Raw genomic sequence first — 17272 nt, 5'->3', positions numbered from 1 at the left:
TAACCAAAGAAAAAAAATACTATTTAGGTTGCAAAATGTGAAGTTGCTTCAACAGAAAGAAGCTGTATGTAATTTCAGATTCAACATTTTTTTTTTCTATGGTCCATGAAAACAGAGTAGCAACAAAGTTGGTTTCTACAGATTTGCAATACATTTGATGTCTTTTTAAATGAGACAGAGCTTTCCTGCTGGCGAGTGAAAGCTAGTTTGGCCGTTTTGTGAGCCTAATGTGAAGAGCTGCGCATTTTCAGTCCACCCACACAGAGAGAAGGCAAGGCTGGAGAGCAGTGAAATACCTGAGTGATGTAGACAGGAAATCATAAAATAGGGCAAAGAGTGCATTGCATAGGAAAGACAATTAGCCTACTAAAAAGTGAAGTCTAGTCCGAAATGATATCTATCTGCTTTCTGCACTGTAGCTAGTAACAAGTAATCGCTTGTCGAGCAAATATATTTTGCTTAGAGTAACTCAGACCCAGATGAGTGGAAGAAAATGGATGGATAAGTGAATGGATAGACAGTACTTGTCATTACTTTGTCATTGTCACTTAGTGCAAGGCTGCTTGCGGGAGCTATTTAAGTGGGGTTGAATAATACAAATGTCTTATGTAAGGCCCACTTCACTTGTGATCAATCAAAAGGCCATGTGTGAATAAAGCAGCAACTGCAAGCAAAGAAAGGGTTCACAGGTTTGACTCATCCAAAACCGAGAAAGATGAACCACTTCTTTGAGCTGCGTTTACATTGCTCTTGCTATTTCACTATACTGTGGAACATAAACATAATGGACAGATAACAGACCCATGTCATAAGGAAAAGGTTACAACTGTGTTTCATATTTCATGTATGGAGAAAAAAAAAGTGCAAGGTGAGGCGTCACTCACCAAAGGTGGTTCCAGCCTCAGGCCGAGACACAGACGACACAATGACAAATCCGAAGCCCTCGTTCTCGCCACGGCGGATCTCCACGTCATAAGGCAAGGCAGAGACCGGGACGCTGGAGGTCATGTTGGGAGGCTGTGACGAGGTGGTGGCAGCTGCCGCGGTAACCACAGCATTAGCACTACCGCCAGTCCCTCCGCCACCACCCCCGCTGCCAATGCCAGAGGTGGAGCCGCTGCCAGAACTGACGGTGTTGAGGGAGTTCTGGCTGCCCTGCGGAGTTCGCTTTCCTATCTCCTCTGTCAGGCTGGGTGCCTGGGTGCTGCTGTGATGCGATGATGCAGGCGATGGAGGCACATCTCCCTCTGCTTTAACTAGACATGGCAGAAAAGATTTTAATATAAAACCTTTGTTCCTCCAAGTAAGAAGTGAGAAACTGTTGACACAGAAGATGGGCTGATGACAACATCAACAGGAGGATGAGCGCAAGCAAAGGGAAGCAGGCCCAGCAGTTACTTTATGCAAGTACAAGTGATTGGAAAAGTACTACTTATGGACAACAAGCTAAAATAACACTTAACCGTATTGCAAACGTTATGAGTCAGTTTTGAACAGAAAAAGAAGAGCGCCTGCCTGATGTATCTGGACATTTCATTTCCTGTACAGCTACGAAAGCATAGTTTCATATTCTTGATGCTCAAAGGCAGGTGGCGAGCAGAAGCCGCTGTAACCAGGCCAAAGATTGACCTGCATCTCCATCAGATTTATAGGCCTTGTGCTGAGGAGCGGAGCATTTATATACATATGGCCACTAGCAAAAAAAAAAAAAAAAAAAAGTTTTGCTTGTTCCAATGTTGTTAATGGAACAGACATTGTGGTACTTTAGCGGTAAAAATTCCCAAATCCGCTTGGTTAGAGACAGAGAAGAGAAGATTAAGAGAGTATGCTCTGGATATGTACCGGCATAACTGGTTTTGCGTCGAACGGTGAGGTTGACATGCCCCTGCTTTGCCGCTTGCTGCATCAGTTGCACCACCAATTGGTGCGACTTGCCCACCACAGCTGTGCCATCCACAGATATGAGCTCGTCGCCAGACCGCAGGCGTCCATCCTCGTCTGCTGCACCGTACTTCACGATGTGACCAATGTATATCTAAAAGACAAACATACAGTTAGGAATACATAAAATCAAAGATTAAGAGATATGCTGCAGAGCAGAGGTAAAAGAACACAAATCATTTGCTTACAAAACCCTTGTTTAATTTTGTTTATTACAAATACTAGACAAAATGCAAAGTACAAAAAAAATAGTGAGCCATTAAAGAAAGTGGGATACTTACTGGCTCTCCTTCCTCATTTCCTCCAAGAATTCTGAAGCCAAACCCTGTGTCCTTCCTCCAGAGGAAAATATCCTGCTCCTGGAAATCTGGAACTGTAAGGAGCAACACATCATCAACCATCTAGAGCAACACATTACACTAAAAGTCAGCAAAAAGATGTATTCAAGAATCGCATGCTGACCCCATTTATTCCAACTTTAATATGACTCTCTGGGTTTTTTATGACAATAATGAATGCCAATGTTGAAACGACAATAAAGTAAGCAGTCTTCATAATGAGAATGACCAATGATGCAAACAATCACCCTTGCAGTTTGAAGGTTTTTCAAAAAGAAAGAACAAGCAAAGTCTATGAATGTGTTGACAAAAGAACAAATAGCCAGTCCATTAAAAAAATGGAGGGATCTATTTTGGATTAAGTGCAATGGTATTGAGCAAGATAGGCTAAAAACCCTTTTTTTGGGGGGGTTGGGGTGGGGGTGGAGAATGCCAATTATCCTATTTTCATTATTCTTAAAGTATCTAACAATACAGACATGTGTAATGGGCAAAATACTGAAACATGGAATGATGGCGCAGACTGTATATAAATAAAACCAGTTTGGAAATGGTCATGGTCCACACCCAACAATAAGAAGTTTGGAGTGTTGTGTGTGTGCGTGTGTGTCTACTACAAAGAACCGATGCAACATTAGAACAGAATTGCGATGCACCTGACAGCTCATTGTTAATTTAGAGGGGAAAAAAAAGTGGGAGTCTCAGTATGTGTGTCTCTGTGTGGTGTCCTCTGCATAAAAGGTCAACAAACTTAAAGTTGTTCAAGTTAATGTACGTATCCATATATTTAGGCCCAAGAAAGTATGGCTGCAGCTGTGCAGACCTCTGAGCAAAGAGGCAAGATGATTTCCTTGCCAAGGTCACCAAAGCCACTAAGACGGCGGGGCAACAGAAGGCAAGCAGTCTGCTTTACAATCCTTTTGACGACAGCTAAAATCCCAGGGGAGTGCAGCTATCTCTTTCAATCTATCACAACGTAACAGGGGAGGAGAAGCAGAGTCAAAGGACCAACTGTCACAATCTGCACCTTTAATTGGTAAAGGTCAACTCTGCAGTTGTACTCTGCTCTTGTCCATTAGGAGACATAGAAATGATCTACAACACATTTGGCCTGAATCATATTTTCTTTTACGGTTACTGAGCAACAATTGTACATTTGTAATTATTTATAGCTAATGGCTCACATCGAGAGCATGTTCCAAAAAAAAAAAAGTCTAGCACATTTTAAAAGGAAAACCATTTTTTATTTAAGTAGGTTAATTCAACATTTTGATTGTTTTACTAAAGCGTATTAAAATTTGAATAGAGATATACTTTGCATATTAAAGTATACATACACATTTCTGTTCAAAGATGAGATTTTTGTCGATAAAACCAGTTTTGTAAAATCTTTTCAAGCAATGAAGTTAAAATTAGCGTAACACAAGTGTGCACAACCTCTTATAAATGGGAATGTGGCTGTTTAGAATGAACCAATCACATTCAAAACCCTTTCAGTGGGAATCAGTACAAATTTGCTACTTGGGCTGAAAATTTAATCTAATTTTATTCGTGATGGCGATTTTGGCTGCACTGCTGCATAATGAAAAGTGCTCCATTTGCAGCAGTCACTGAGCCACCGTGGGCCACTTGGTTGGTAAGGCCTCATTAAAGTCTGGCACTGCACTCTGGTGTCAACTTCAAAATAAAAGCATGATCCAATGTAGTAATATATGAAGCTTTCATTTTGAAGTTGGCTCTAAGTATGTTGTGCCGAGAGGCGGCATGTCACAGTAGGATACATAATCGTTGCAGTGGCTGCTTTGACTTGAACTTTTTGGCTGGCCTGAACGCAATGAAAAAAAAAAAAAAAATTACAGTACTGTTAATTGAGACGGAAATCACAAATGTCAAGGTCTTTGCAGTTTGTGACTGCTCCTGACTGATCAGTGGTCAAGCAGAACAAAGGAGATGTACGGACAATCCTTGACAATTTACTGTAATAATTTTGTAATAATGAAAAGTGGGTGCATTAAGACTAATGATCTGTGGTTCTATGCATTATTTGTATTTGCTTCCTTTAAATTGCAATTCCTACTTAAATTTTTTAAAGGCATATTTATTCAGTTAGCCCTTGCTCAAGTAGATTTTTTTCTGGTTATATTTTCTTTTTAAATTCTTATTTAAAGTTCTTTTCAACTGAAAACTGTTATGGAGTTTGTTTAAAAGTAGTGCAATAAAAGTAAAGATTTTTTTTTCCTAACATGACGAATAAATGTGATTATTAATCATTATTACGATATTGGTCAAACTAATTGTGGTTATTATTGTAACACATTAATTATGGAGCCCTATTTGACACCATTGAAAATATTTCTGAATAACCATAATTGGCTGTAATTCTGAATATTATTTTAGGGGAAACGCAAAAGTGTTCATCACTAAAAGAACACACATGCTGTTGGCAGCATCATGCAATGCGGCTGTTTTTCTTCAGTTGGAACGGAGGCCTAAGTCAAGGTGTAGAAAATTATGAATACTTCCAAATATTAGGATGTGTTAACACCAAAAATATTCAGGCTTGTGCTAGAAAAGAAAACATATACCAGGAAATCCCAATTAAAACATTGGAACTTTATTTGGGGTAAATCAGAGGCACTTCAATGGTGGTAGGTGTGTGTTGTGTCCCTTATAACATTAAAGTGCTGTTGGGCAATCCGGAATACTGCCACATCCCCAGTTATAAGAGGGTGTCTTTTTCCTTTTGATTTTTTTTTTTTTTTTATTCAACACAGTTGTACAGGTTACAGGCTACATTAATAATCTAACTTGGTCTCATCTTTTCATGGGATATGTAACCCTTTTGTATTCACTGTATAGTGTACAATAAATGCTTTTCTAAATGTATTAGAATGTAGTATCTAAATGTAGTAGAGTATTCCATATATTTCTTCTTGGTTCCATAGACCATCTCTGTCACCGCCTTCTTGATCGATTTTGCAGGAGAATTTAACATATCATCTGGTGATCTAGGTCCAATTGTTCTAGCAGACACAGTTCCACAGCCGCCATTGTTGGTGCATTGCTCCTTGTTACGGAAAGGAAAGTAAAAACAGCTACCACAGATGGCCAAAAAAATGCAATGGAAACTCCACCCTGTGGCCTCCGAGTCAACCCCAACCATAGCGACACCCCCAGCTTGGACGAGTACTGCAGTACATTTTCAAAACTGTGTGGGTAGGTTGCACTCTAGTAAAAAGGCAAACTCCGTGCAGGATAGCTGCAGTGATGTCAGCACGGCCACTTGTCGTACAAGTATAAAGCAGCCTTAAGTCTTCCCAGAGTGTTCACACGCTGTTGCTGGTATTTTGGCCCATTCTTCAATGCAGATTTCCACTAGAGCAGTGATGGTTTGGAGCTGTTGCTGAGGAATACAGACTTTCAACTCGCTTAAAAAGGTTTTTTTGGGGGTTGAGGTCTGGAGAATCCAAGACCTTGAAATGGTTCTTACAAAGGCGCTTGAGGTGATGTTTGGGATCATTTTCATGCTGAAAGACCCAGCCACATTTCATCTTCTATGTCCTTGCTGGTGGAAGGTTTTCACTCAAAATCTCGCGATACATGGCCCCATTCATTCTTTCCTTTACACAGGATCAGTCGTCCTGGTCCCTTAGCAGAAAACAGCCCCAAAGCATGATGCTTCCACCCCCATGCTTTACAGTAGGTACTGTGTTCTTTGTATGAAACTCAGCCTTCTTTCTTACTTTTGTACCACCACTCTGCAGTTCATTCACTACGCCCCCCCCCCCATGTGGTTCTGAGATTTTCCCTCACCGTTCTTGTGATCATTTTGACCCCACAGAATCAGTGGTCTTGTATGGCTTCCATTTTCCAATAATAGCGCCCACAGTTGATTTATTCACACCAAGCTGCTTATCTATTACAGATTCAGTCTTCCTTAGTGTGGTACAGGTCTATAATTTTCTTGCTGGTGTCCTGTGACAACTTGTTGGTTTAGGCCGGGGGGCTCTCTGCGTCGAAAATTCAACCTTTAAAATTCAAACGCAATATTTTCAGTCTTCTGAGATTCAACTGGCTACATTTCGCTGCCTGAAATTCACCGTCTAAATTCAGTGTTAAGAAGGCAGGGTTACTTCAGGTTTTCTTAACTCTGAACACTTAAAGGTACATTTTTTTTTCAATTGGCGAATTTGTTAACATTGAAAAGTTAAACTGACATACAACTATTGAAAATGTGATCACTTTGAAATAATGTGAAATTTACAACATAAAATTTTCAGTGGAATTTTTAATTCAAATCCTGGTGGCACATATTTACATCTATTTAACTTCATCCTTGTTTTTGAGTCCTTCGTCCCATTTTTTGTTACCTTTTGTACAGATCAAATATGATTACAATATACATATTACAGCTACTTAGAAACTGGCATGCGTCTGCACAAGCAATGCCCTGGCCCTCTTTTTGTATTCTTCTTTGTCTAAATACTGTAAGGGATTTGACAAGTGATGCCTTCCATACTGATTAAACGTTAACGTTGCTTAGCCCTTGAAGAATCTTGCTTTTTTTCTTCTCCCCAATTTTTTGGGACACTAGATCTGAGAGCTTTTTAATTAGAAGTTTCTCCACTCTTTGGGAAGACAAGCGAGAGGGAGTCATGCAATCAGCTGACATCTACTCCACTATTGAAACTAATTATACATCTGGAGAGAGATGTCTGGTGCATCGCGGTCATTGAGCCAAAGTGAGACCATAGGTTCCAATGGAATGTAACAAGAACAAGGAACAAGCTTTTGGCCTTTTCTAATGGTCAAAAACAAACAAAAAAGCCAAATATATCGAATTTATTTTTCTGGCAATTCACCAAGTAGAAAGGGTAGAGTTTTGTTTTAATATTAAAATGTTAAAGGGGACATACATAATGTTTAGTTTTGAATTGTTTGCATACAAATATTTGGGTCTATCAAGGTTGATATTAAACAACCAAGTAAATATTTGTTTTAGACGTTATATTTTACCTCATATACAGTACTTAATTTGCCATTTCCATGCAATAGCCAGATCTGTCCGTCTCCACAAAAGCACAGTCATGCCAGAGTCGAACAGTAAGCATAGCTGCAATTCTTCTCCTTCTTCTTGAATGTTAGCTGAGCTTAGCATTGGCTAACAAAATTACCAACATTAGCTTCTGACTACCAACACTTGGTACAGGTATTTGGGCTAATGATGTGATGACTACATGCAACACAGTAGTTAAAAAGTGAAATCTGGTGATTTTGCTAAGTTCTGTCTCCATGAGTGACAACACACTCTATAGCTAAAGTATTTATTCACCTGTCTTAACTCAAATTTAAGTGACATAGCATTCGTAACCCATAGGGTTCAACATAATTGGCCCACCCTGTAAAGCTATCACAGCTTCTACTCTCTGGGAAGGCTTTCCACAAGCTTTACCAGCATTTATGGACCTTTTTCAATCATTCTTCCAAAAGCACATTAGTGACGTCACATACGGATGTTGCACAAGGGTGCCTGAATCTCATTCTATGGCCCAATTCATCTCAAATATGTTCTACCGGTTTGAAGTCACGACTTGTGTGCAGTCCAGCTGAAAGAAGACAAAATAGGAGGTGAATAGTGCTTTGAAATTTTTGAGACGTGAGGTATTTGGATGGAAACACGGCATGGGTGATGTTGTTGGGAAACATGAAAACTGACTTGAAAATTTGCAAACTCCATCTCCGAATACCTGGCTTGAGGAAAGTTTTCATAGGGTAGGCATATTCTATTACTTATTTGTTTGTTTTGTGCTAACATTAAGAAAAATAGAGAATGAGAATGTGAATGCACATCTCTAGATCTACCAGTATGAGGATTAACTAATATGGTGCCAGTCGGAGGTAATGAAAGATTTCATATACTGTATGGAAGAGTGTAAAGTTAACAGTGTCCTGAAAGTCAGAGTAAACATTTGAGGTCGGGAATGAGAGCAATAGGTCCCTTATACCAATACGAGAATTGTAATTACATACATAAACGTTAATCCTCACCCCAATTCTTTCCAAACCCACCGCAGGCCTCCACCAAGCTTGCAGATCTGCATGCAGCACTCATCCAACTGCCACCAAAAATATTATACTTACGCCTACTTTCATACATGCTCCTGGACTGGGCCCAAATCTTAAAGGGATCTGGTTTTCTCTGAATGGTCCCGTCAACCGTGGAGTCCTGCGGTGGAAGGCCCGGCAATGGCTGAGATGGTACTGGGGGAGCGGCGCTCTCGCTGAGTGGCGGTGCCAAGGATGAGTGCAAGGGTGAGTCTGCCTGGGCGCTCCGGTGACTGGAAACACTGTGCTGTGAGCTGTTCTGACTGTCCTTCCTTGACAATTGCTGTTGGAGAAGTAAATCATTATAATTGAGCCACTAGAAGATGTGTTCACGGTACACTGTACAACACAAAGGAGCAAGACAGCAATGCCCTAGATTGATAGAGAGGTGAGAGAATAATATAAAAAAACATGAAAGCAGCTGACTAAACAAGAGAAAAGATGAGGATGGCGGTTTGTAAGTGGAAAATCACAGCAATAAAGATGAACAAATCAGCAGTATTTATGATTAAGGTAATAAAGGGATATGGATGGATGATTTTAAGATCCAAAACGTCTGTCAAATACTAACAGCCATTTACAGCAAATTAAAAAAAAATGTTGAGTCAATGGGGCGGCATGGTGGCTCAGCTGGAAAGTGTTGGCCTCACAGTTCTGAAGTCCCGGGTCCAATCCTGGACCCGGCTGTGTGGAGTTTCCATGTTCTCCACGTGCCTGCTTGGGTTTTCTCCCACATCCCAAAAGCATGCAACATCAAATGGACACTCTAAATTGCCCCTAGGTGTGATTGTGAGTGTGGTTGTTTGTCTCGTTATGCCCTGCGATTGGCTGGCAACCAGTTCAGGGTGTACCCCGCCTCATGCCCAATGACAGCTAGGATAGGCTCCAGCACTCCCCGTGACCCTTGCGAGGATAAGCAGCGAAGAAAATGGATGGATGGATGGATGTTAAGCCAATGGGTTGTAGGATTGATGCAAGTAAGGCTATTGCCACTAGATATTAAATGTTATTTGAGTATAATTTAATAATGTATTTTCCAATACTTTGTTAACTTGAAAAGTGGGAGGCTTTAAAGAAAAGGTCCTCTATCCTGAGTTGTTTAACACATCTAGATGTAAATGCTATGAAATAAATGCTGGAATTCTGAACTTTTGTCCTATAGTTATCTTTTGATAACAAAACAAAGGAATCGACCTTGCCGTTCCGAGACTTTGATGGAGCTCTTTATTTACCGGGTTACTGCAATAAGAGTGGCTTATGGAGAAGTAGTCACAAAAAGTACTTCCTTTTCTTTCGGCTTGTCCCGTTTGGGGTCGCCACAGCGTGTCATGTTTTTCCATCTAACCCTATCTCGTGCATCCACCTCTCTAACACCCACTGTCCTCATGTCCTCCCTCACAACATCCATCAACCTTTTCTTTGGTCTTCCTCTCGTTCGTTTGCCTTGCAGCTCCATCCTCAGCACCCTTCTACCAACATACTCACTCTCTCGCCTCTGAACATGTCCAAACCATCGAAGTCTGCTCTCTCGAACGTTGTCTCCGAAACATCCAACTTTGGCCGTCCCTTTAATGAGCTCATTTCTAATCCTATCCAACCTGCTCACTCCGAGCAAGAACCTCAGCATCTTCATTTATGCTACCTCATGTTCTGCTTCCTGTTGTTTCTTCAGTGCCACCGTCTCTAATCCATACATCATGGCCAGCCTCACCAATGTTTTATAAACTTTACCCTTCATCCTGGCGGATACTCTTCTGACACATAGAACACCAGACACCTTCCGCCAACTGTTCCACCTAAAAATGAAGCAAGTGACACTGCTATAAATTGGAAAACTCATTAAATTTTCACTGGCCCTTCAATAAAATCTGTTCCTCGGCTCAAGGATTTGAAGAGAACGGTGCCTGAGAAGATAAAACACCCCAGACCTTAAGTAGAAGTACAACAACTAAAAACAGTTAGTAATTTGTTATTCTCCTTAAACCTGGGATATGTGATGATTTTGTGGTTAAAAAAAAGGTCTTATTCACCCAAACCACTACTAGTGGAGATGACAATTCAAATTAATCTTAGCAAATCCTCAATTACCTTACTGTATTTCGCAGTAATTAATTTTTTTTAAATTGAGTAAATGCCTGATTCACATTCTCCCCGACCTAATTTGTGGAGCACCGAGAATGACAAAACCGAAATGACGACGTAACAGTTTTGTAATTTTACCTAGCAATGGGTGGAGCGCAGCCCCGGGGTCTCTTGTAAAACGCTCACAACAATATTATTTTGAGTTTCTATTGTGGAAAATAATCATGCAATAATAACTATGCAAACAAGAACAATATTTACTGCAAACAACCTCTTTCAACTGTTACCTGCCCAATAATGTGCCCAATGTAATATAAAATTCAGCACCATCGGAGCAATGCATGCACAAAACACACACATAATAGTCAATTTACAACTGTATCTTATGAAGAATCCATCTTTTTCTCCTCACTGGCTGACCTTCAAAATGGAGAAAGCTGTAAAATATTCACATACAAGGGGCAGCCTACCTTCTATCTAAGCAACGGTTTTGTTGTTGTAATGCTGAATTTCAGGAGGTGGACAGAACAGCATTATAGTTTTCATTTTCATTTCACAGTATGGGCACTTTTTTCACATAGAAACTTGTGAATGCAAAAGCTCAGACATTGCATGAGAGCAAAAGGCAAATCAGACGCAGATAGCAAGTGACAGCAATTGTATCTCACTTAGCATGACCTCGTAGTTCTTTGACCGTGGAGGACAAACACGCACCAGGAAGGCAGAGAGGCAGTCAGCCTCGCGTCTTGAATATACTTTATAAAAGTGTTTTCCACAGATTGAAGTAAACATGTTTCTAAGGTCTTTGTCTTCTCGTGGTACTTTCTACACCTCTGGAATCAATATTTTTATTTTTGCTAAATTATAGAGAATAAATGATACGATGGATTCTCTAAAGCCAAAGAACTTGCAATTGTACCAATTCTACAGCAAATTGCCTCTGAAGAATAAAACACCATCATGCATGATGCCAGGTGAAGTGTCATATCATGAGGCCCCGTAGCGCAGTGTTTAGAGCACTGGTTTGGTAAACCAGGGGTTGTGGGTTCGTATCCCACTGGGGCCTCCACTCCCTGAGAAGGATTGCGTCAGGAAGGGCATCCGGCGTAAAAATTGTGCCAAACATATGTGCGGTCATCTGAGATGACACGCTGTGGCGACCCCGAAAGGGACAAGCTGAAAGAAACTTACTTACTTTAATGCATGATGCCAGGTGAAGTGCCATATCATACCATACCATATCGTGCAAAATCACAGGTAAGCGGGCATCAAAGAATTAACCCTGCGTGTGTACTTTACTTTTTTTCTTGGCCACTTTGCAACATAGAGATGGATTCCTGTCATGGATGATGTCACACACGTGAAACCTCAGCGTACATGATCAAAACTCAGTTTAGCAAGTATCAATACCTGCTCTGTGTGAGTTTGATCCTTGGAATAATTTTTTTTAGTTTCATATTTAAAAAAAAATAAATAAATTGGGAGTCAACTAGCTAGCTGCAACAAACTGTATTTGATCTCAAAGGTTAAACTGTACCTATGCAGTTAAAAAAAAAAAAAATCTCATTGCCTGGAAAGGTTTGAAACACCTACAGGATTTAAGTCCTGACAGGTTTGTATGATAAAGTAAATAGTGATCACGCATTGTTTGGCACTCAGAGCCAAAATGTTTTTTGTAGCGGGAAAGGTTCATAGACAGTCTACCACAAATAATGCCACCTCTGTTTGCCAAAATGGTTCCATTTGATCCTGTATTTCTCTCACTTTGATGCACTTGAAATTCTAATCTGATTTCTCCCCCCCCCACCTCGGGGGGAACAAAACAAAAAAAAAAATTGGTGGATTGACTAGATTATACATTCTGAAATCATGGTCTTCCCCTTCCGTGTAAGGACAATGGTTTCTCTCTAATAATTCAGAAATGAAGCAGAGAGGAGAAGGGCAGGTTGGATGGAAACACAATGTGACGGCTGGCTCAACCACAGTCGTACTTCCCATCCTCAAAGTATCGTGGCTCCTTTTAGTTGTTTTATATTTCAAAACAGCCTTCAGAGCAGTGGCTCAAAATCTGAGTTCAATCAAGCCCAGGGGTTCAGTGAATCAGTCTCAGGGGTTAAGCGGAGGACAAGACGAACACAGTGGGTATGCGTGCGTCCATCCATCCATACATAAAAGCCTTTTCACACTGCAGTTAGCTGTGCCCAACCCACAATAAACAGCCATTCATCGTGTATGTGCTGCGAAGGCTTGACGACAGATTGCGTCGTGTAGTGATGCTCAAGGTGAGTGTTTGCTGTGGCAGCGTCACTCAGAGTTGGAATGTTCAACTCGAGAGCGGTGTCTCTGTGGCGTCAGACGATGAATGGGAGAGGTTGGACGTGTTATTTCAGAGTGCAAAGAGCAATACACAAACATGGATAGAAGCCTTACTAGATACGCTAAAGATTCGCAGCAATTACAGCTAACCAACGTCCCTACAAGACGGCCAAAAAGAATGCATTGGCATTGAAAATAAATGAGAGCTTTTTTTTTTCTCAACTGATTTTTATGAGGTATACATATGAAGTGCAAAAGAATAAATTATGAAACACTAACATTTTAGAAAACACAAAAACAAAACACCAAACACTTATATTTCAGGAAACACATGGGGAAAAAAACGGGAAGCACAAAAACAAAAGCAGAACGACTTTGACAAAAGGACGAAACAAATTAAAATTGCAGAAACCTGGGAAGAGAGGGGCCCATTTCAAATATTCTTGGAAATCTCATGGCGCTTATCGGCAAAACATGCCCCGCTTCAAAAATGATTGGCTCCTGCATCACGAAAAGGGTAGGCTAGGCAGATAGAATGAGACGTCTTTCCCAAATAGTGATTGTATAACCGTATATGGACACCCTGAACACCAAGCCTGTGTAGGTGTTTGATGCTGTATATATACAGTATATTATACTTGATCACAGTTCTCAAACCATAAAAAGATAAAAAGTTAAAGAAGAAGCAAGTTAATAAAGAGAGAGGATGCTGGTGAAAATTAAAGGAAAAGAGTGGGTGTTTAAATTTTTTTCTCAGTTTCAAATGTTTTCATTACATTTAAATGCTTTCAATGATGTAAAGCACCTTATGTATGAAATGCACTATACAAATAAATTTGCTTTACTTTGCATTTGTAAGGAAGCTGCCCGTTCATTGTTGAATGTACCGAGTAAGAGATCTAACTTGCATATATTCTAGTCAGAAGCTTTCCTTTTTCCATCAACAGGAACATTATACATTATGAGCAAAGTTGACTTATTTACCGTATCAAATGGCTTAACCCGAGGGAACACAGTGGCATGGCTCGCAAACCCAGAAATGTACAGTATTTTCACCATTGCGGAAAGTGTGTGTTTCTTTCAGCTTGTTCTGTTAGGGGCAATTTGACTGAATGTAAAATGGGGCATCATGACCCTGTGCAACGGAGATTATAATTTTGATTTGCGTCAAAACCAGTGGTCGAATGATCAGCCTCTCAAGAAAACCACCCGGGTGAACTATGCCACAGTGTACGTGGTTAGGCAACTGTTTCCTTCCCGATCGCCAAAACCAGAATGTACACAAGGTAGAACCCTTGGTTGGTACGTTCAAGAATGAATGGAGAAGGCTGTCTGATTTCCAAGAAGATCTGAAATGGGCCCCTCCTTTTCCGGGTTTGTCTTTGTGTAAAAGTGTCTCTGCTTTTGTTTTTGTGTTTCCTGAACTGTTTAAGTCAGGGGTGCTCAATGCGTCGATCGCAATTGACTGGCGAGGCCCAAAAAAAAAAAAAACCAGCCAACGCAATCCCTCTAAATGCCTCTAAACTGCACGTGTGCACAATCGTGCACCACTGATGCAGTCTCTTCACAGATATTCTGCGTTCCATGCAACAAAAAGAAAAAAAAAATAATTGCAAATTGAAAATACAACATACAGCTATTCAGTTTGTGGCATTTTGCAATGTGATTCAATAAGTGAGGGATGACTGGTTGTTACATTCAATGGCACAATTCACATACGTACTGTAAAAAATGAAAAGAAGAAGCCACTGGTCTCTTTTAGGCAGCATACGGAACTTTTTCCAACGACCGCTGCTCCGCCACACTCTTTTTCCTAGTTTACCTTACACCCGCCCCACCCCGCGCTCTTAAAGATGTACACTCATAATTACAAATGTTACAGTACTTATGCAGCCCATCAATGTGTTTTATAATGACAGCGACCACCACCGCTGCTTTAGTTAGCAACACAGTCTGGGCAACGTAGAGCAAAGATGAGCTAGACATGGTGCTTATGTTTACTTTCGATATTAATGGAGAAAGTTAAAAAAGAAATGCTGTTGTTTTAAGATGTAATGACTGTTGGAGTATGTGAATAATCAAAGAAAATGTGGTTAAACTGGACGAGATTTTCTCTTTTCTGAGTGGGAAAGGTCCAGTCTGAAGCCAAAGTAGAAATAGCAGGATGAGATGGTGTGTCATTTTAAAATTCCTTGCCCATACCCGATCTTGGGGTAAAAAAAAGTCTAGGCACCCGTGGTTTAAGTTTTTTTTTGTTTTGTTTTTGTGGTTCCTGAAATGTGAACGTTTTTTCAAATTTTATTTTTTCTTAAATGTTATTGTTTCACAATTTGTTATATTGTTTTGCACTTTTAGGCCACCAGACTTGTGCTATGAGATGACACGCTGCTTGTTCAAAAATATTTGACATGGTATAACAATTTGACTTAAAAAATTATGCTGAATCTCCCTTCCATTGACCAGTCATAGTACAATTTCCACAATAATTTGGAACATAGCACAAGAGAATACAAAGCCATCACCATCACCTTGACCCAGCACCATTACTTACACAGGCCCCAAAAAAGCCATTCCACCCAAAAACCATGACATACCCTCCTACTGTAATCTCTGTATGGAGGAGCCATCTCAAAATCATCCTGCAAAACAAAATTGATAAACATGTCCAGTCAACAGGCTACCTTCATTAATGCAGAATATATCACAGGATGATGTCGCTTCCCAGCTGTTAACAAATATCCAACCCTCACACAGTGAGCGTGGTACCAGGCAATCTACCATCAAGAGAGTGTTAGCAACCCAGCTCACGATGCATCAAAGCCCCTTGTACCAGCCCCGCAATGGATAGGAGGTGGGGTGGTGGCTATGGAGCTACAGGGATTCCACCCCCGCACAACATACCGTGTCTATAAACAGACACCTGACACCAGCAGGTGTTATACTTAAAAAGGACAGTTAAGTGGTGGAATTTAAATGGATGAATAAACACACACACACACACACACACACACACACACACACACACACACACACACACACACACACACACACACACACACACAACACACACACACACACGCACACACACACACAGATTTAAACTTACCAGTTTTGGGCTCTTCTTTGCAGGTGCAACTCCTGTGAAGGTCAGAAATAGGAAATAGTTACTGATGCAGTTATATATAATTCAGGCTTGATTTTTGTTTTAAATGGCAAGAAAACGACTCCAAAACAATGTCAGAACAGTGCTCAGATAGCTTTCATAAATCTCCTCCTCTGTCCTTGCCTCTCTTTCACTTATCCCTTGACTGACTGACATTTAGAGGGGCTGTGTGAAGTGGGAGGGCAGTCAGCTCAATCTATCTGCATCACTGCCGTGGCCAGCGCTCGGCTTGACTGGTGCAGCGCAAGTGCGGGGCCAGCCCGGGGGCTAACCCTCCGCTCTCTATCTCTGACAGAGGCTCATGCCTGTGTGCGTGTGTGTGTGTGTGTGTGTGTGTGTGTGAGAGAGAGAGAGAGAGAGAGAGAGAGAGAGAGAGAGAGAAGAGAGAGAGAGAGAAGAGAGAGAGAGAGAGAGAAAGAGAGAAAGAGAGAAAGAGAGAGAGAGAGAGAGAGAGAGTGTGAGTGAGCAAGCAAATAGAGAGTTAAAACGGAGAGGACAGAATCCTGGAGAGCAACTAAGCTGGCGAAAAAAAGGCGCAAGCGTAGGAGAGGAGCAGAGAAGCGCAAAGCACGCTGCTCTCTGGATTTCATGGCCGTAGCATTACCCATGGAGAAGGAATCCAAGATACTGAACATTAAATTATAGGCAACCGTCAGTTCCCCTCTTACTGAGACCATCTTCCCGTGTCCGCTGAGCACCACGCTCCACTGTCGAAGGCTCCAGCATCTATAAGCAGTTGGCACGTCTTCGTCTCTCCCTTTCCAGATGCGTTTTCCTTCTCTCTCTCTCTCTCTCTCTCTCTCTCTCTCTCTCTCTCTCTCTCTCTCTCTCCCGCCCTCCTTCTTTCATGGTACTCCCTCCCTCTTCTTCCCTCAGCATCATCAACCTCCCTCTCTCACGCCCCTCTGAGTCTCCCTCCCAGCCCTACATTCTGGTAAACATCCATGCAGCTGCACACACCCCACAGACAGTGTCTTACATCGCTCAGTCCACAAATCAAAGTGTGCTTAAAATACAACAAAGGGGCCTTTAGAAAATGATCACTGACCAGAAACATCCTTATCACAGACAAGCCCACAAAGAAAAAAACGACAGAAGAGTAGCATGCTACTGCAGCCCAGCTCAAGTTTGTTCCTGAAACTGTCTTAGCTATGCAGAAAACTGCAATAAGTTATGGAAATGAGAACAAGGGAAGGAAACATCACAACGTCAAAAGCGCAAAAATGAGATATAAAACCAATGCCTTGGTATTGTTTAATCTAAAATCTTTAAAGATTTCATTAGTAATGATCTGTACGGATAGATCTGTAGATTAAAATGCGTCAAT

At 41.0% G+C, this 17272-nt stretch overlaps 1 protein-coding gene across 4 annotated transcripts in view; it reads right to left on the bottom strand.

Annotated features, from left to right (window-relative positions):
- The window catches only part of magi1b (membrane associated guanylate kinase, WW and PDZ domain containing 1b), a 158066-nt gene that overhangs the window by 11808 nt on the left and 128986 nt on the right, over positions 1-17272 (bottom strand). For 3 of the 4 annotated variants that reach the window (XM_061831505.1, XM_061831506.1, XM_061831509.1), the window contains exons 13-18: positions 15889-15920; positions 15377-15421; positions 8421-8667; positions 2223-2314; positions 1843-2035; positions 885-1256 (exon numbers count right to left, since the gene is read on the bottom strand). In XM_061831505.1, coding sequence (XP_061687489.1) covers positions 885-1256; positions 1843-2035; positions 2223-2314; positions 8421-8667; positions 15377-15421; positions 15889-15920 — 981 coding nt within the window. The remainder of the gene's footprint in view (positions 1-884; positions 1257-1842; positions 2036-2222; positions 2315-8420; positions 8668-15376; positions 15422-15888; positions 15921-17272) is intronic. The other variant, XM_061831508.1, reaches the window with a different exon arrangement.

Source organism: Syngnathoides biaculeatus, chromosome 10, assembly GCF_019802595.1.
Source record: "Syngnathoides biaculeatus isolate LvHL_M chromosome 10, ASM1980259v1, whole genome shotgun sequence".
NCBI lineage: Eukaryota > Metazoa > Chordata > Actinopteri > Syngnathiformes > Syngnathidae > Syngnathoides > Syngnathoides biaculeatus.
The sequence above is the reverse complement of the archived record's forward strand: the minus strand, read 5'-3'. Positions and strand labels throughout refer to the sequence as shown.